Source organism: Alosa sapidissima, chromosome 9, assembly GCF_018492685.1.
Source record: "Alosa sapidissima isolate fAloSap1 chromosome 9, fAloSap1.pri, whole genome shotgun sequence".
Lineage (NCBI taxonomy): Eukaryota > Metazoa > Chordata > Actinopteri > Clupeiformes > Clupeidae > Alosa > Alosa sapidissima.
In genome coordinates, this window is record NC_055965.1 from 34,331,184 (window position 1) to 34,351,690 (window position 20,507).

General features: G+C 41.5%; 2 protein-coding genes across 4 annotated transcripts in view; both read right to left on the minus strand.

Moving 5' to 3' along the window:
* LOC121718967 (interferon-induced protein 44-like) overlaps positions 1-20,507 on the minus strand; it is a 247,328-nt gene that overhangs the window by 119,139 nt on the left and 107,682 nt on the right. The gene's annotated exons all lie outside the window — the stretch shown is intronic.
* Positions 1-20,507, minus strand: part of LOC121718788 (NACHT, LRR and PYD domains-containing protein 3-like) — a 1,510,793-nt gene that overhangs the window by 66,572 nt on the left and 1,423,714 nt on the right. Inside the window, exons 17-22 of one of the 3 annotated variants that reach the window (XR_006034018.1) lie at positions 19,121-19,234; positions 16,729-17,036; positions 14,529-16,383; positions 13,452-13,622; positions 12,307-12,477; positions 2,632-2,802 (exon numbers count right to left, since the gene is read on the minus strand). Coding sequence is in view for 1 of the 3 variants with exons in the window: in XM_042103944.1 (XP_041959878.1) it covers positions 2,632-2,802; positions 12,307-12,477 (342 nt within the window). In the remaining 2 variants the exon portion in view is untranslated. The remainder of the gene's footprint in view (positions 1-2,631; positions 2,803-12,306; positions 12,478-13,451; positions 13,623-14,528; positions 16,384-16,728; positions 17,037-19,120; positions 19,235-20,507) is intronic. The other 2 variants (XR_006034019.1, XM_042103944.1) reach the window with 2 other exon arrangements.

A 20,507-nucleotide genomic window follows, 5' to 3' on the forward strand; every position in this document is an offset into this window, starting at 1 on the left:
CAACGGACAACTCGGACATCAAATTTCGTATGCAATAGAGTTCCTCACCAATTAAATAATGGCTTTTTATAGGGTTCCGATGTCAGCGATGTCATAAGTAAAATGACAAGCAGAAAAGGCTGACACAATGTATGATATTGTATTGTATGATATTGTATATGAGATATGTCTCATTAGGCCTATATGCCAAAGTCACAAAGAATTTACGTTACATCAGACTTTCCCAGGTTTTCAAGAGTGAGAACTCCACCACAGACAGCTTTCGCCACCACCTAACCATCATTTCACACAAGGACGTCGTTAGACCTATTTTGGGGGAGCTGAAGCCACCCTAAGATGATCAAAAGCCCCCTAAAAATATATAGTAACTAGGTGTACCGCAGAGCGGTACAAAATATGACCGCCGCCCAGTCAAGCACGTTTTCCACAAAAATAAGTCACGCTGAAAGGCATATATGATTCTAACCGTCTCACTGAATTGCATTATGCACACTCAATTCTCACTGGTATCTGCTAGACAACAAGTACCAAAACATGATTAGTTCATAGATTTCACATGTAATATACATTTTATACAACCCCACCCCCATCTTGCCTGTTCATAATTCTGAGAAATTCTTGAATTGTGTGCATGTGTGCGTGTACATGTTTATGTTTATGGGTGTGTGGGTGGGTGTGTGTGCGTGCATGTGCATGTGCTTGTGTGTTTGCCTGTTTATGTGCCTGTGTGTGTGCATGTGCATGCATGCGTATATATGTCTACTGTGTGAGTATGTGTCATACATAGGATTACTCTGAATGTATGTGTGTGCGTGTGTATCTGTTTATGCACATGTGTGCATATGGAATGGGTTTACATGACCCCTGGAGGCAAACATATGCAAAAAAGTCATCCTAGGCCCTACCCTCCTTTCGGGGGGTCCAGTCCAGCGGGGGGGCTACAGATCAAAACGAAAAACGATGGTTCCATGCTATCCATGTGGGGTTACATGCCCACCAAGTTTCGTGTACCCCAGTCTTTCAGTGTCCCGGGAATCCTTGTTGGTGTACGGTCACTAAATGTACACATAAATTATTTTATTGTAAGGCCCCCCATGAACGAAAGTCCATGAAACTTGGCATGCATTCGGAGGGTGTCATAATGATCCTACACTTTCAATTTCGTGCAGTTTTGACCATGTCAGCCAGAGATATTGTGATGAAAACACCTAATGTTTTGCTTTTTAATTTTTAACTAGGGGGCGCTATACATGAAATAAGTGGTAATGGCCCTACGGTTTTCGAGATATTCACAGAAAACTGTCTCTGGCCACCTACAGGCCAGTTGGTGTAGGCTTAATCTACGTTGACTGTGCCACTAGGTCGCTAAAAGAATGTGTAAAGCAAACCGTAGGCTACAGTACATTTGAGGCGACAAACAACAAACACAAACACCTCTTAGCAGGGCCAGCAGCAGAGACTGGTCACTGGTGGGCAGGCAAGACGAGAGGCAACTGTTGCCCTGAGAATCGCTGTTGAGTTGGGAAAGTTGGCTACGCGCGCGGTGAGCTTCCAGGCTAACGGTTTCCACTCAAGGCTTTTCCAACGTCCACCAAGTTGTAACGTTAACGCTAAGTTAGTCTCACTATGGCAGACACTCCCTCTTCTCTGTCCTTCCCGATCGACAGTAAACAGCTCCCAAGATGTTTGTACCGGGATGTGTTAATACTCTCTTGCTGATCTATTTAGCACTTGCAGTTACTGCTTCAGCCACCAAATGACTTCAACGTTAATGTGAAAGTTAACTTCCCTCAAGAAACTGCCACGTCTTGAAAAGAATATCGGAACGTCACGTATTACCAACCCTCCCGTATGACCAACCTCTTACGTGTATGTGTCACTTAATATTCATTTCTATACAAACCAAGACGGATTCCTAAAGAAACGCAAGCACCCACACCATAAGTGTATCAGTCTTGTAAGGCTGTGTGTACAAATCTGCTTGGAGCTCCAGTGGAATTTTGAATTGCGACATGAATTCTCAGGCTAACCGTGTGTTGGGAATAGGTAAAAAAAATTGGATATTTCAGGCAGTAAAAGCCCCGGTAAGAACCAAACTAGATTTTGTTCAAATCTACACACCTATGGTTACTGAAAAATGTAAGGTTCATTTATCAAATGTTATTTTGAAGTGTTAAAAAACAATAGTTGTTTTAGAATTTTCAAAATAATTGGTTGGTAATTAGCATGGTTACGATACGTGACTATCAACCTCTGTGACTGTACTGTTATGACAGCTTGTAGCCTTTTTAGTAACTTTTTCATCCCACTTTCAAAACCATGACATCGATGACATCGGAACCCTGCAAAATCATTATTTGATTGGTCAGGACCTCTATCGCATACGATATTTCACATCAAACGAGACAGTTTCGAATGTTTTTTTTTCATTGCAACAAATTCCGTCCTCGGTGAGTACAGACTAATTAGAATAACTGTGTTTATTAACCTGCTTAATTTTGTGTGAATTTCATCTGAAAAATTGGACTTGGTGTGGACAGGCCTTAAAACACATATAAAACACCAACCAAACCATAATGTGCCACACTAGTCCTAACAATAATCCTTTACAAAGACATGTCTAACACCAACCTTAATGTCTGCAGTTTGCAGTTAGGACTAGACAGTCCCTTAGAGAGAAGCTGAACTCCAGAATCCCCCAGGTCATTGTGACTCAGGTCCAGCTCTGTCAGGGAGTTTGGTGACTGTAGAACAGCAGCCACAACTCCACAGGCGTTCTCTGAGAGTTTGCATTCAGCAAGTCTGCATAACAACACAAATAAAGACAAAATATTGCAGAGATGGATAAATGTAAGGGATACAATGTGCCCCGATAAATCAACACAATCAAGTGATCTTTCGCAGACCATTCTCATGCCAAATCACATACACATACATAAACACACACACACACCTGAAAGATTTGTAATGTTATAAGAGGATAAGTGTATACATATAAGCAATTAATTTGTGGCACACCATCAACCACAATCCTGTAATGAAGATGGAATTTACCAATTCATAACATCAAAATAAATCAAGTGTACACCATCGTGCATTTTTTAAACAGTAAAGATACTTGTTTTTAATTTAACAAACTGTTATAAAATGGGTATTACACATCAATGTACAAATCTCTGCCATAAACCAAAACCCCTTTAAAGTGTCCCAGAGTGGGTGTGGCCCAATTAATCAATTACCCACACCTGCAGACTATTACGGACAGGCACATTTGCAAAAGCTCATTGAATTAAACTGTGTTCTAAAACAGTGTAGTGCATCTTCACACATGAACCCAGACTAAAGGCCCGAACACACCAGATACGATACGAAATAACAGTGCGAAAATGCGAAAAATTAGTGTGTGAAATTTTTGCACTCAAAGTGTACACACCAAGTCCGATGCGATTATTTTAATATTTCGCATTCTATTTCGCACTCACGTCACGCAGGTTCACACAGCGACTTTCAGTAAGCAGGGAGAACTCATAAAATCATCAAGATTTGAAACAGATTATAGCCTTGATCATTCATGGAACCGTGCATTGGCTTGAGAGGTGCTGGGGAAATTAAAGCTTACGGCCATCCCTTGTCTATTCCATTAGTGTCTATTAGTGTCTATTAGTGCACCATACACCCACCCCAGTTAAGCATTCTTCCTTGAGAAAGATTTGAACTCCGAGTCCGGGTAAATAGACGGACACAGAGAGGTCAGCAGGGAATGACGAGCTGATTTTGGGCTGAGCTCAACGTTGCACTCTGCCCCACATTGAGCCCAGCCCCGATCTGCAAGCTGCAGCCAGGGGTGCCCGCATATTGGATTCGAGGTATGCCATTTGGGTGGACTGGTGTAGCCTAACAAGTTGTAGTGTAGGCAAGGCCTCATTTAAAATGTTACATGCCAAAATGCTATACGCCAACACGCTATAAAACGGCCATAGCCTATATCATGTACATCTCACGAAACCATTTCACACGCAGGCTACGTCAAAATGTATCTGCTAAGGAGCGGAGGCACAGAGACAGCCTGTAGAAATGAGCATGGGATAAAATCGCACTGCTGCAACAAGTGGTAAAAATTGATCAGCTTGTATGACGATGATCCAACACACAGCAAAAGCTAATAATGATAGCCTACCAGTTATTAGCTTACCAGATCCACAGAAAGTTTTTCAGAGTTCCACATTGGGCTACTTCAGTTATAAAGCATAAAGCAAAGTTAACGCACCAGGAAATGTGAGGCAAATTTACAATAGTGGTAACCCTGGACATAATGCTGTTGTCAGCAGCATAGCCTACCATGACCTATTCTTAAAACTTCCATTTCCTTGAATGCATGTTGTATTTTTTCATTGCAAATATGTGCAGTAAGAAGTAGTGAGATTTCATTGTTTTTGGTTGAGTGTAAAATGGGACGGTGGTAAGAAGTGGGGAAAGCTGTCTGTAAGGAGTTCGCACTACGTAAGAAGTTCGTCAGGAGTACTCTTGAACACCTGAGAGAGTCTACTGTAACGTAAACTCTTTGTAACTTTGGCATATAGGCCTATTAAGGAGACTAGTCATCGTGAGCAGTAGGATCACCCAATCTATCAGCTTTTTTTCTGCTCGTCGTTCTATTGTGACATCAATGGAACCCTGCAAAATCATTATTTGATTGGTCAACAGCTCTTTTTCGCATGCGAAATTTCGCATGAAATGAGACCGTTGCAAAAATGTTTTTAATCGCAACGAATTTCGTCTTCGGTGTGTACAGACTAATACGAATGCATGTGTTTAATAGGCTGCGTGATTTAGTGTGAATATTTCGTCCCGAAAATCGGACTTGTGTGTACGGGCCTTAACATTGAATTTGCTCTGCAGGTCAGTCTGGGCCCATATTCACAAAGAATGTTAACTCATTGAATGCCAAGCTGTTTTCGGGAGCTTTGTCCTAGAGTGCCAGCAATCTAGACCATTGTTGATGATTTTTGTACAGCCACAGCATATTCTGTGTTATAGCTATGAACACATACAATAGCTCGATTAAAGCTATCGGTGGGTGCAAACCGTGTATTTCTACATGCCTCTGTTCCTGAGAAATCCCAAGCTAAACAGTGGCTAGTTTTCATCAAAATCGCTGTTTTTCATGAAATATGAAGTGTTGCCTGTTACTTACTTGTGTAAACCTTCCGGGAAGTGATCAACGAGACCAGGCGAGACTGCCACCTAGAGATAGACCCACGAAAATGGCCTGGTTTTGACCTGACGTGCATCACTGCCTCACTTTGACCTGACGGGCGTCACTGATTCGACCCAAAGCGGCAATGCGAGTTATGATAAAATGTCCAGATAAAATGTCCAGATTGTGCGTTTTCATGAGTTTCACGATCGTCATATATTTCATTTCCATTCATCACAGAGTTCCCAAAATCACATATAAGGTGTGCTAGAATGTCTAGTTACGTAATTAAAAAAAAAAGCTAAAAACGTAATATTACGTTTTTGGCTCTCAACGCATTTTGGCACTCAATGAGTTAAGGCTAAAAGTAGCTCCTAACTGGGGAATTTAGGAGAAACTAAAATTAATGGGCGTGTCACTCGTAATTTTAGGACTCCTAATTTGTTTGACTAAGAGTAATTCACAAAGCATTTTAGACCTAAAATAGCACCTAAGTCTGCGGGGACTGATATTGTAGGCCTATCTTGCCAGTGGCAGGGGTGGTGGCTGTCATCACCCCACATTTCATGAACTGTTGTGAAGTTAGGGATTTCAATTAATAGTACCTACTGTAAAATATCAAATTAGTCCATTGAGGCCTACCTATTCATGTTCCTAATAGATTCTCCCCCTTAGCTAGAGAAACCGAGAAACCTGCTACTCTGGTCATTGGCGCTTCTACTATACGAAACGTGATGCTAGCGACTCCATCGGCCATAGTAAAATCGATATCTGGGGCCAGAGCTAACGACATCGAATCAAATTTGAAAGTGCTGGCTAAAGCTAATCGTAAATACTCGAAAATAGTTATCCACACTGGCACTAATGACGTCCGATTGCGTCAATCGGAGATCACCATACAAAACTTTATCTCCGTGTGCAGGTTCGCGCAACAGATGTCTGACTATGTAACTTTCTCTGGACCCATACCCATTAAAAGAGGTGATGAAATGCTCAGCAGAATTTCGGACCTCAACCGATGGCTGTCAAAGTGCTGTGCCAATAACAATGTGGGCTTCATAGATAACTTTAGCTCCTTCTGGGGGAAACCTGGACTGTTGAAAAGAGACGGTATCCATCCCACATGGGAGGGTACTGCCCTCCTTTCAAGGAACATAGACCGTCACTTAACCGAGGCTAGTTCCTGACGAACCAGAGATCCAGGAAGCAGAGATAAGGTCTTACACAGATCTCTGCTGTCCTAACAGTCACCCAGGTATACAGGGCATACAAGGCCAAATAGAGAGGGTGTCTGTACCAAGACTGTCAACTCTTACTCGACCCACTAGGGGAATTATTAGTAGCAATCTTATTACGATAAAAACTTCTCCGGTGAAGCAAATTCCTCCAAAAACGCAACTTACACTTGCTTTACTTAATATTCGATCACTGTCAAGTAAAACTGCCTTGGTTAATGAAATTATTACTGACAATCATATAGATGTTATGTGTCTTACTGAAACCTGGCTTAAACCAGATGAATACCTTCCATTAAATGAGTCAACACCTCCCTCCCATTTGAATTATCATGTACCACGCCACACTGGCAGGGGAGGTGGAGTAGCTACAATCTATCAATCTAGTCTTCTCACATCTCCCAAGCTCACACACAAGTTTAAATCTTTTGAAGTTCTAGTCCTCAATTTTTTACCACCAGACTGGAAAACTGATCAGCCTGTAACTGTGGTCACATTGTACAGACCCCCTGGCCCCTACTCTGAATTCTTAGAGGAATTTTCTGATTTCCTTTCCACTTTAACTATCCAAACAGAAAAAATACTTATATTGGGTGATTTTAATATTCATATGGATAATGTGCACAATTGTCTCACAATTGCATTTCAATCCCTAATTGACCATGTCGGGTTCTGCCAAAATGTTAATTCACCCACGCACCGACATAACCATACTATTGATCTAGTCTTGTCATACGGCATAAACATAGAGCAGTTAACAATCTTGCCACAACACCCGACCTTAACTGACCACCATCTAATTACTTTTACAATGACATTACAACATGCAGTACCTAATTTAGCTGAATACTACAGCCGCGGCGTATCTGAAAAAACTAATGCAGACTTTCTAGAAAAGATTTCGCTTACGCTTGCCCCATTCCGGACTCATGTGGTAGCCTATCAGAAGCCCCATCCCTTAATCCAGCCCATTCCGGACTCATGTGGTAGGCCTATCAGAAGGCCCTTTCCTTAATCCAGCCCATCCCGGACTCATGTGGTAGGCCTATCAGAAGGCCCTTTCCTTAATCCAGCCCATCCCGGACTCATGTGGTAGGCCTATCAGAAGGCCCTTTCCTTAATCCAGCTGAGGTCGACTTGTTAACTGATAATGTGATGAACTCATTACGCTCAACCCTTGATTCAGTAGCACCACTCAAAAAGAGAATGAGAAAACAAGTAAGGCGTGCTCCATGGTATACCACACAGACAAAAACACTCAAACAAACAGCGCGTAAACTTGAACAAAAATGGCGTACCACTAAATTGGAAGTTTTTCGGCAAGCATGGAAAGATAGCCTTATCACCTACAAAAAAGCACTCAACGAGGCCAAGTCAACCTACTATTCCTCGCTGATCGAAGAAAACAAAAACGATACAAAATTTCTCTTTATCTCCCGCCTGACGAAGAGCCACACCGAAGTAACCGAATCTATCCCTATTTGCCTAAACAGTAATGACTTCATGAACTTTTTCAATGACAAAATTGAAACAATTAGAGATAAGATTAATATCCAGTCAGTCTCACCAAATATTCGTACTCCATTGTTGAACGGTAGCGAAAACATAATTGACTCACAGATGAGACGAACAACGTTGAATTCATTTACACCTATTGACATATTAGACCTCACTTCCACAATCTCTTCATCAAAATCTACAACTAGTCTACTAGATCCTATTCCTACTCATCTTCTGAAGACTGCTCTCCCTTTCTTGGACAATGCTTTGCTCCAGATTATAAATAACTCACTGCTATCAGGCCATGTACCACAGTCGTTTAAGTTATCTGTCATTAAGCCATCCCTCAAAAAGCCTACCCTTGACCCTAACAACCTGGCCAACTATAGGCCTATATCTAATCTCCCTTTTTTGTCAAAAATACTAGAAAAAATAGTGTCGAAACAAATTGGTACCTTCTTGCATATGAATAAAATCCAAGAATTATATCAGTCTGGTTTCAGAGCTCACCACAGTACTGAATCAGCCTTAGTTAAAGTTTTTAATGACCTCCTCATCGCTGCCGATAATGGACATATATCAATATTGGTCCTCCTGGACCTCAGTGCTGCCTTTGACACCATAGACCACAACATACTACTCCACAGGCTTGAACATTCGATAGGCATTAAAGACTCAGCACTCGCTTGGTTTAGATCATACCTTTCTAACCGCAGACAATTTGTACAGGTTCACAATGAACCATCTACCCAGACTATGGTAAAATATGGGTGCCTCAAGGCTCAGTACTAGGGCCCCTGTTATTTTCTCTCTATATGCTTCCTCTAGGCTCAGAAATTAGGAAACATGGCATTAAATTTCATTCTTATGCAGACGATACACAACTATACCTTTCCATAAAACCTGACGAATTGACTCCGTTAGCCAAACTTGACACATGTATACGAGACATAAAGACATGGATGACGAACAATTTCCTGCTTTTGAACTCCGATAAAACAGAAGTCATGGTTTTAGGTCCTAAAAAGATGAGGGATATCCTATCCTCATCACAAGCTACATTTACTGATCTCCGACTATCCTCATCCACATGTGTTAAAAATCTAGGAGTTACAATTGACCAAGACCGATCACTAAGTAATCACATAAAACAGATTACCAAAGCTTCATTTTATCATTTAAGGAACATTTCAAAGATAAGGAAGTCTTTATCCCTACCAGACGCTGAGAAATTAATCCATGCTTTTGTCACCTCAAGGATTGATTATTGCAATGCTCTATACGCTGGCTGCAATAACACCTGTCTAAAGAGCTTACAGCTTATACAAAATGCAGCTGCTCGCACACTCACTAGAAAATATGAACATATTTCCCCTATCCTGGCATCTCTACACTGGCTGCCTGTTAGAAGTCGCATTGACTTCAAAATATTACTTCTAACATACAAAGCCATTAATGGCCAGGCACCAGAATATATTAAAGATCTCCTAGTCCCATATAACCCACCCAGACCGCTACGATCACAGAATACTGGCCTTCTTGTAATTCCAAGAATCTCAAAAACTACAGTAGGAGGCAGAGCTTTCAGCTATCGCGCACCCCTCCTCTGAAATAATCTTCCTACCTCAATTCGACTAGCTGACACCCTCCCTATTTTTAAGTCTAGACTTAAAACATACCTCTTTACTGCCTCCCATAGTTAGGTATGGTGCGTGGAAATTCACCCACCTCAGGGTTTTTTGGAATGGACCACCCTGCTGAGTCCTCGTGTGACTGGCACCCCAGTCGCGCATGCGATGGTGGTCACTGACCATACCTGCGCTGGTGTCGACTACCCCTCACCATGCCTTAGTTATGCTGCTATAGCATAGTGCTGTCATGGACTTTTCATGTGTCACGCCGTACAACCCCCCCCCCCCCTCTCCTCTCCCCCCTTCTCTCTCTCTCTCTCTCTCAACTCTTCCTCTCTTGCCTATTCCCACCATGGTATACTGTAACAATATATAGTACTACTGATTACTTATTGACATTAACCATTCTGATTTTCAGTAATACTAACCCATTCTACATCTCTCTTTCTTCCCCCTTACTGTACCTCACTTGTGAGGTATATCATCACCAGTCATCAACCATCCGTGTGTTGGCCCTCCTCTCACCCATCTCACCTGAAGTCCCATCCCCGATTGCCCTATTACTGCCCCCTATCTGGACTCCTGGCCCGTACAGCCTAGCGACCCACCACCAGCCTATGGCAACTCTGCCCGGATTACTGGCCCGTCTGCCAACCCACCACATGCCCCTCGACAACTCCCTTCCCCTGGACAATTCCAACGCTGGACTATTGAACACTAAATCAGGAGTAATAAATTACCATAACGGATACGTAATCATCCCACCTCTTGTAACTTTCAGCTCAAGTGCTTTTAACACCATGTCTTATTCTCTACACCCGACTATCATATGCATTTGTCATGTATACAGACCTTACTGTCATGTACTGACCCTAGGCAGATGGGTCAGGCCCTTGAGTCGTGGATCTGCTTGAGGTTTCTTCCTATATGTATCTCCAATTCTAGGGAGTTTTTCCCCTGTTACCCATGGGCCTCTCTCTGTCTTTTCTTTTCTTCCTTTCTTCCCTTCTTTCTCTGATTGCCTACATTCTGTAAAGCGCCATGATACATGTGTTATGTTTTGGCGCTATATAAGCACAATAAATTAAATTAAATTAAAATAGGCTATTTTCAGTGTAATTGTACTACTAAGGTCTTTGATCATTGTAAGGGCCCTCTATTATGCTAGGCTATATCGTTTTCAAGACAACAGGCTACCCATATCTATTATGCTAGGCTATATCGTTTTCAAGACAACAGGCTACCCATATCTATTATGCTAGGCTATATCGTTTTCAAGACAACAGGCAACCCATATCTGGGAAAATATGATGATCATGCATGCATATACATTTATGTCAAGTGAAAATACTTTGTGTCTCATGATTGTTGCATTCATGTCACCTGAAGCATGCTGGTAGAAATATCTATTCAAAAGCACAGTTGCTTGGACTGCTATTAGGCTACATTAGAATTTCAGCCCAAAGTTGGATACCATGTAGAAATTTGCGGCAATTTCAAAACTCAGGAACGGGAACGGCTACTGTACAATAGAATGCTTCATATTGTCGTGTTCGGTAAGGTCTGCTGTTTATTCTGATAGCCTATATGATTTACCATGCGTTGAGTTTGTGAGATACTGTATACCACCGACAGTAATGGGTGGAGAAGGACGAAGTGCTGTGTGCTGTGAATGCAAATATGATGAAATGTCATGTATGCCCAACGTTAATTTTCACGTGAACCATTTTTCACAGCACCTAGCCGCTAATATCACTGGAAAGCTCCGGTTCCGCTCTTTTGTTTGACATCTTGATTTATGTGAGATAAGTACTCTGTGATAGCCTGGCGGGCCATCCTATATCACCTACGACCATATCCGTATCCGGTCGGCAAAACGGCAAATACATCCTTCTTCGAAAGGAACGACTTAAGTGCATTGTGTTGCTCAACTTTCGTTATCCTGTTAAGCCCGCCTTAAGACTCTAACATAATAGAGCACTGTGATTGGATGACGTCCACGGCGTCAGCCAATAGAAATCCCTATGGTTTGATACTAGACGTACAGGCTGAGCAAATTAATTTGCCGCCGCTACGGTGCGTCTAGATTTCTAGGCTAACTCTGTGAGCTATTCAGCAGAGAGTAATGGATGTGAATTCGGACGTATATATTATTACTATATATTTTTAGGGGGCTTTTGATCATCTTAGGGTGGCTTCAGCCCCCCCAAAATAGGTCTAACGACGTCCTTGTGTGAAATGATGGTTAGGTGGTAAGAGGTGGGGAAAGCTGTCTGTGGTGGAGTTCTCACTCTTGAAAACCTGGGAAAGTCTGATGTAACGTAAATTCTTTGTGACTTTGGCATATAGGCCTAATGAGACATATCTCATATACAATATCATACAATACAATATCATACATTGTGTCAGCCTTTTCTGCTTGTCATTCTACTTATGACATCGCTGACATCGGAACCCTATAAAAAGCCATTATTTAATTGGTCAGGAACTCTATTGCATACGAAATTTCACATCAAACAAGACAGTTTCGAATGTTTTTTTAAATTATTTTCATTTCGTCCTCAGTGAGTACAGACCAATTAGAATAACTGTGTTTATTAACCTGCTTAATTTTGTGTGAATTTCATCCGAAAAATTGGACTTGGTGTGGACAGTCCTTAAGACACATAAAACACCAACCAAACCATAATGTGCCACACTAGTCCTAATAATAATCCTTTACAAAGACATGTCTAACACCAACCTTAATGTCTGCAGTTTGCAGTTAGGACTAGACAGTCCCTTAGAGAGAAGCTGAACTCCAGAATCCCCCAGGTCGTTGTGATTCAGGTCCAGCTCTGTCAGGGAGTTTGGTGACTGTAGAACAGCAGCCACAACTCCACAGGCGTTCTCTGAGAGTTTGCATTCAGCAAGTCTGCATAACAACACAAATAAAGACAAAATATTGCAGAGATGGATAAATGTAAGGGATACTATGTGCCCCGATAAATCAACACAATCAAGTGATCTTTCGCAGATCATTCCCATGCCAAATCACACACATACATAAACACATACACATATACACACACACACACACACACACACACACACACACACACACACACACACACATACAATGAGACCCGACAAGACTTCCAATGTACATGTACTTATACCTGGGCAAAATGGTAAATAAAGATGAACAGAACTGAAGTGTTTACACACATAATGTTGTAAGAGGACAATTGTATACATATAAGCAATTTATTTATGCCACACCATCAACCACAATCCTGTAATGAAGATGGAATTTCCCAATTCATAACATCAAAATACATCAAGTGTACACCATCTTGCATTTTTTAAACAGTAAAGATACTTGTTTTTAATTTAACAAACTGTTATAAAATGGGTATTACACATCAATGTACAAATCTCTGCCTAAACCAAAACCCCTTTAAAGTGTCCCAGAGTGGGTGTGGCCCAATTAATCAATTACCCACACCTGTAGACTATTATTTGCAAAAGCTCATTCAAATAAAACTGTGTTCTAAAACAGTGTAGTGCATCTTCACACATGAACCCATTTCATGAAAATTCTATAATCCAAGATGGCCGCCACCATATGACGTCATAATATGCAAATTAGATATAAACATTTAATCTCTACATAAACTTTGGGTCATCCTTAATATTTCTCTAATTTACAGAAAGTCTCTATCTCTTATCACTTTTAAGATATAGCCTTTTGAAATGAAGATCGAAATCGTCAAAATCGAACGTTTCGGAAAAAAAAAACCTCTGGCGCCTAAAGGGTTAAAACACATATAAAACACCAACCAAACCATAATGTGCCACACTAGTCCTAATAATAATCCTTTACAAAGAGACATGTCTAACACCAACCTGAATGTCTGCAGTTTGCAGTTAGGACTAGACAGTCCCTTAGAGAGAAGCTGAACTCCAGAATCCCCCAGGTCGTTGTGATTCAGGTCCAGCTCTGTCAGGGAGTTTGGTGACTGTAGAACAGCAGCCACAATTCCACAGGACTTCTCTGAGAGTTTGCATTCAAAGAGCCTGCATAACAACATGAGAAAAGATGACATATTACAGAAATGGATTAATGGAAAATATACTGTTTAAACAGTGCCCCAATAAATCAACATAGTCAAGAGACATTATTACCCTAGCCTGACGAGCCAGACCCACATTAAAATGTAGGGTCTGGACACTCACCGTTCGCAGTGCTCAGTCCGAGGGGCGGGATAATCAGTTGTCTTTCAAATTCCCTCTGCACGCAATAGGACAGCGGCAGCGCTGGCAGTCCCATGCGTTTCCCACCAGCGGAGCTAGTTGGCTAGTTCAAACGTTTGCCAACTTAATAAAAGCTTAACTCGTGTCACACTGTTCGCCAGCAGCAACATCCATCTTATTTGTTTTCAAGTAGCAGGGAATTCAAGCCAAACCGTTGCAACTCTGCCATCCATCATTATGTTAAGCCCACCTAACGACTCTATACACGATTTCATTGGCCTGATTAAGTTTCGATTTCTGGAGCTCACAAGCCAACGGAGAGTTGCTAGACTAGCCCTGGCAGCAAATGTAATTCGCTGCCGCTAGGGGCGCGTCTAGATTTCTAGGCTATTATTACCCTGTAATATCACTCAAATGCGTGTGAGCATGCACTATGTGCACACACACACACGCGCACACGCACACACACACACCTACAAAATTCGGCTTGACAGTAATGTTAGTGGACTTATTTAAATAAAAGCAATATATTAATGTATGTGTAATTTCTCTGCCAAGTTATCAACCACAATCCTGTAGTGAATATGGAATGTTGTTAATTCCCCTCTTCTTCAAATCAAGACTATTTCACCTTTAGGCATCATTAAATGTTTAATAGGACTAGATCAGTAGTAAACAGCAGTGACAACATTATATGTAATCTCTATAGTCTCTCCATCAGAAACTCACCGTGCCTTTCTGCAGCACCTCACAGCTGGGATCAGTCTCCTGCGTCCCTCATCTGATGTGTTGTATTTCTTCAGGTCAAACTCTTCCAGCACATCCTCAGACATCAGAAGCATGTGGGCCAGTGCTGAACAGTGGGCAGGAGACAACTTCTGTTTGATGTTCTTTGGTGATGACAGGAATTTCTGAATTTCTTTGTGCATAGAATGATCATTCATTTCAAATAAGCAGTGGAAAAGATTGATGCATCGTTCAGGAGAGAGATCTTTTCTGTTCAGCTCCTTCATATATTGACATGTTTCTTTAATACTCTTTGAGGTGCTGTATGTTTGGTTCAGTAGACCTTTTAAAAGTCTCTGATTGCTCTCCAGAGAGATGCCCATAAGGAAGCGAAGGAAGAGATCCAAGTGTCCATTGCTGCTCTTCAAAGCCTCATCCACTGCACTCTTGAGCAGCACATGTAGATGATCCTGTGATTGTAAGCCCAGCACTGCTTGAAGAGATGATAAAATCGAGGGGTTGGGATCATCTCTCTGTCTGTGTTCGTCACTGATAAGGGATGTCAGTGCCGCAAGGTTCTCAGTCACATAAGAGTGAAACACATACAAAGCTGCCAGAAACTCCTGGACACTGAGATGCACAAAGCAGTAGACCTTCTTCTGGTGAAACACAGATTCTGTCTTGAAGATCTCAGTACACATGCCAGAGTACACTGAGGCTTCGCTGACATCAATGCCACACTCTTGCAGGTCTTCTTCATAGAACATCAGATTTCCATTGTCCAAACTCCTGAAAGCCAGTTCTGCCAGCTTCAGTAAAATCTCTCTCTGAGATTCCAGAACTTTCGCTTGATTTGCTTTAGTTTCACTCTGATATTTCTGATCCTTCCTGGTGGTCTGGATAAGCAAGAATTGTATGAACATCTCTGTCAGCGTTTTGGGAATGTCTTTAATGTTTTTCTTTTTCATAATCTGCTCAAGTACAGTGGCTGCAATCCAACAGAAGACTGGAATGTGGCACATGATGTGGAGACTCCTGGATGCCTTAATGTGGGAGATGATTCTGTTGGCCTGACTATCATCACCGATTCTCTTCCTGAAGTATTCTTCCTTCTGTGGGTCATTGAATCCTCGTACTTCTGTTACCTGGTTGATGTACTGAGCTGGAATCTGACTGGCTGCTGCTGGTCGTGAGGTTATCCAGATGAGTGCAGAGGGAAGCAGAGTTCCCTGAATGAGGCTCGTCATCAGAACATCCACTGATGATGTTTGTTTCACATCAGACAACTTACTGTTTTGTTCCAGATTCAGAGTCAACCGACTCTCATCCAAACCATCAAAGATGAACACAACCTGACAGTCTTTGTATCCCTCACCATCATTCAGCTCCTTCAGCTCAGGGTAGAAGTCCAGCAGGAGCCTGTGAAGACTGTACTGATCACCCCTAACTAAATTAAGCTCACGGAAAGAAAGGGGGAACATAAAATCTATATCTTGATTGGCTACCCCATCTGTCCAATCAAGAATGAACTTTTGCACTGAGACTGTTTTTCCAATGCCAGCAACACCTTTGGTCATCACAGTTCTGATGTGCTTCTTCTGTCCAGGTAAGGGCTTGAAGATGTCATTGCAGTTGATTGGTGTGTCTTCTGTGGATTGAGATCTGGATGCTGACTCTACCTGCCAAACCTCATGCTCCTTATTCACCCCTTCACTCTCTCCCTCTGTGATGTAGAGCTCTGTGTAGATCTTATTGAGGAGAATCTCAGCTCCTGGTTTGATGATGCCTTCAGATATGTTCTCAAACCTCCTCTTCAGACTGACTTTGTGATTCTTTATAACTCTCCTCAGGTCCTCATCTGTTTACAAATGACAACATTTGAAAATTACAATTGTTCAGTTTGATAACATTACTTTACTTCTCAGAAAACTATTAAATCAATACAGTGTTTAAAATGCACTGTTCAATCCCTGCACTGTTTACTTTTGCACTACCACCATTGCACACACTCAACCATAGCCCCTTAACATGGTCAATACATTACATGGTCAGTCCATACCAGACCTTTGTAATCTCTTCAATCGCTCTTTAATTTTGACATTTCTGTGAGTGATTTGTATGTATGGATGTGTAAAATTTAACCCAGGGATGAATAAAGTATTAATCTCTCTAAAAAGCCAAAATGTCCAAAATGTATACTCACCTAGTTCCCTCTTTCTGCCTGGTGTATGTTCAGCGTGCAGGTGTGTTCTGCTGTTGATCAGGCCTGTGTGTTCACCCTGTGTGCTCATATCTGTGTGTTCATCTAGAGGAGGCTGTAGAGGAGGTTGGGTTCTGCATGTATTGCCACACTGGGGACAGACTTGGTCTCCTGGTAGTCCAGGCTGCTCCCAGTCGCTGCTGATGCACTGCCTGCAGAAACTGTGCCCACAGGTGGTGATGACTGGGTCCCTCAGTACCTGCTCACACACTCCACACCTGGACTGATTCTGGGTCAGATCAGCACTTAATCTGCAAAAACATCAGACAAACAATACTTGGACTAATTGCTCCTCAGACAATCTACTGATTAAAATGTGTAATATGCATTATTCTATTCTATTCTGAAAACAGATTCAAGTACAGATTCACAGATTTAAAGGATCCATTCCACAAAAGACAGACATACCAGACCTACTACTACTGCTAATATTGAATAATAAAGAAATTAGAACTGGAATTTGTTGAAATGTCATTATACTAATTTGTACACTTTACTAATTTGTACATCATTTACACAGAATCTAATAATTTGAATGCATTGCAAGACTCACTGTCCACTACAATCTATAATATACAGTATAATCACAACCGACCAACACTATGCCCATATTTTAAACCATTACAATTGTACTTCCACTAGGTGGTTTTTAGCCAATCGTTTGCATTTCTAAAGCAGGGGCGGAGTGGCAATCGGGACGGTCGGGAGTTTTCCTGGTCGGCCGGCCCATAGAGCTTTTAACGCAGCCGTGAGTCGTACATCAGAAATGCATATAGAATTTTCCGCAAAAATCTCCGAGACTTACACTTCAGAGTTCTAAGAAGTGCAACCAAAATGTAAACCACTCGCTCACTGTCTACATGTCATTCATGGTTACCCTGCACACTCATCGCTCCCATGCTGATTTTTGTGAAGGCTAGCCTTAATTTTTTATCTTAATTCATTTTTGTCTTATTCAGGCTTTACAGAACTTTCATGGTCACAAATAAAAAAAATGGCATGACCCTACAAGCAATCAAGTTCGAGGAAAACTCTTGGGAAAACTACAGGATTTTTGACAGTGGATGGATTTGCGTGGTTGCTTGCTGTTTTACACATGGATGGAAGGCAGAGAGAAAGGTTAGGAGCTAAAGCATTGACGTTATTGCTAGGCAGAAACTAGCACAAGCTAGTCTTATGTTTATATGTAGCCTATAGCCTAGCCTATGACTAATTAATGGGCCACTCAGGCTGATAAATGGTTTGTGGAACTCGTTGGAACTGTGTATATGTAAGCCTATAGGCCTACTTTAATCTACCTATTCAAAGTGCCTGTTTTTTAATTATTTAATTACCTGTGTTATTAGGTTGACATTGTCTGTAGGCTAGGCCTTTTTTAAATTTATACAGGCAACTATTGGAGTGCCATGATACCCAAATATGTCCTTGCATGATGCTTGAAATTTCCATCCACCCACAAAGCTGTTTTTATACTGCACTTAAATATCTAGTTCCTTCCACATTTATTGAAAGTGCCTGGTTTGTGGTTGATAGGCTTGTTGTATTGTATTAGCACTACAGTTCCTTTCTCCAAATGTAGCCTATACGTAGCCTATTAGTATTTTAAATTGGCATATATTTTGTTTGTGCTATTGATGTGTGTGCGTGTTAGGGGGGGGGGGGGGGGGGTCAGTGCAGTCAGAATTTTCCCGGTGGATTTTAGTGCCCCACTCCGCCCCTGTTCTAAAGAATGCCTTTCGCAGTCAATTTACATCTGTGTGTGGACTTGTTGCTCACTATTGTCTTGGCTGGCTATGGCCGTGAGTTCCCGGCCCCCTGCCAAGCAACTTCTGTGGTCTCATCTCGCTCCTCCATACAGTGGAAACTTGATGGTCATTTCTGAAAACCTCTGTAAATGTACGCTGTGAATGTAACATATCCGTGTTTGGTCTTAAATTTAATGTATCTGTGCATAGTTGTAGACTAAGAACTACACTATAGTCTCATCCCTATAGTCTATAGGGATGAGATTTACCTACTGTAGGCCACACCCACTGCTCTCAGATAACAGAGGCCCTGTGATTCGGGGGTGGCCTACAGGTGAATGATAAGAGGAGTTGCTTCTCTTTTTTGCTCTTCTCTGTTGCTACGGGGGGCAAGTGGACTCCTCTCTTCTCTCCTTGTGCTGACCCCCAGCGTCTCTCACACACACACACACACACACACACACACACACACACACACACACGTGTATTCCTACAAGCATATCCCATTGCTTTCCCTGTGAGTGAGTGAGAGAGAGAGAGTGTGTAAAATTTCATGTGACTGACATGTCAACAGACTGATGACTACTCACATTAGACCTGATGGAACTGGTTCACTGCTGAAGGTGGGCATATCCAACATGGACCGATCACTCTTCATGGACACACAGCTGGGCACTGGAGATGGAGGTCTGTGTCTCTGTGGGCTGGTTACATAAAGAGACACAAGAAACGGATTACAGTTATTTTCAATCGCTAACAAGCGCTTACCCATACTTCAGATACTTTTTCTAAACTCTTAACACAGACTCACACCTACAAAACACAATTGGCCAAATGTATAATTTTCTTCTCAAAAACACATTTTGTTAAATATATTACTAACACATATTTCTCTGCACACACTAACTTTACCAAAACACTGGAAATCTGACTCAAAATGAAATTATTCTGTCAAAGAATAACACTTATTTTCACTTCACAAGGTACATGCAGTCAATCAAAGTACACCAAGTTTCAAAATACTGGCTATTGTTGACATTACAAAAACGGCATAGACTTTTATGTTTCAGTTTTACAGGTATTTGCATGGAATAATTACACAAAATTTCTTGGTTGGGAACTGTATGTCCACATGTTATGTTCACATTCAAAAGCATTCCAGTAAAAAGCAAATCAGTTTATTTTTCCCTTTACTGTTAACTACAGGAGGTACAGTAGAAATACTGTTTACAGTATGATAGAACAGAAAACATTTTACAGTATTGCTTACAGTGAACAAAATATCCATGACACACACAGGAGCATTCTGAACAAAAAAACAACAGCAAAAAGCCCAGATAAAAAGGGGGGAGCTAAAAAAAAGCACAAAATTACTGTATCTAATCTCTGCGATCTTCAGGATCTTCAGGGTTAGGCCACATGTTTTCATCAACATCACACTGATTACATGGTCAATGATAGTGGCACGAATTTCATCACTGACAACAGTTCTTACAGCCTTTAGAACAGTGTTTTTCAACCACTGTGCCGGGGCATACTAGTGTGCCGTGAGAGATCATCAGGTGTGCCGCAGAAAATGACCCAAATGTCACTCACTGGTCCAGAAAAGCAACTGTTGCATCAAAGAATTTATAATACTCTCATTGATTGTATGATTGCACTATTTGTGGTATGCAGGCATTGTACAACGGGGGCCCCATATCCAGTATTCACAGAATCATCACATATCCAGTTCAAAAACAACAATTAAATTAGATATAGTCACCTACAAATGAAACAGAGGGCGCTTGTTTTATTGAGCAGGTCTTGCATAGAAGCCATAATAAGGCCATATCTGTGTATTATTTGAAGTTTTAGGCTATGGTATGTTTATTTTTTATTCACACAGGATTAGTGTGTTAGTGTGCCGTGGGACATTTTAAGTGTCAAAAGTGTGCCGTGGCACAAAAAAGGTCGAAAAACACTGATCTACCCTAG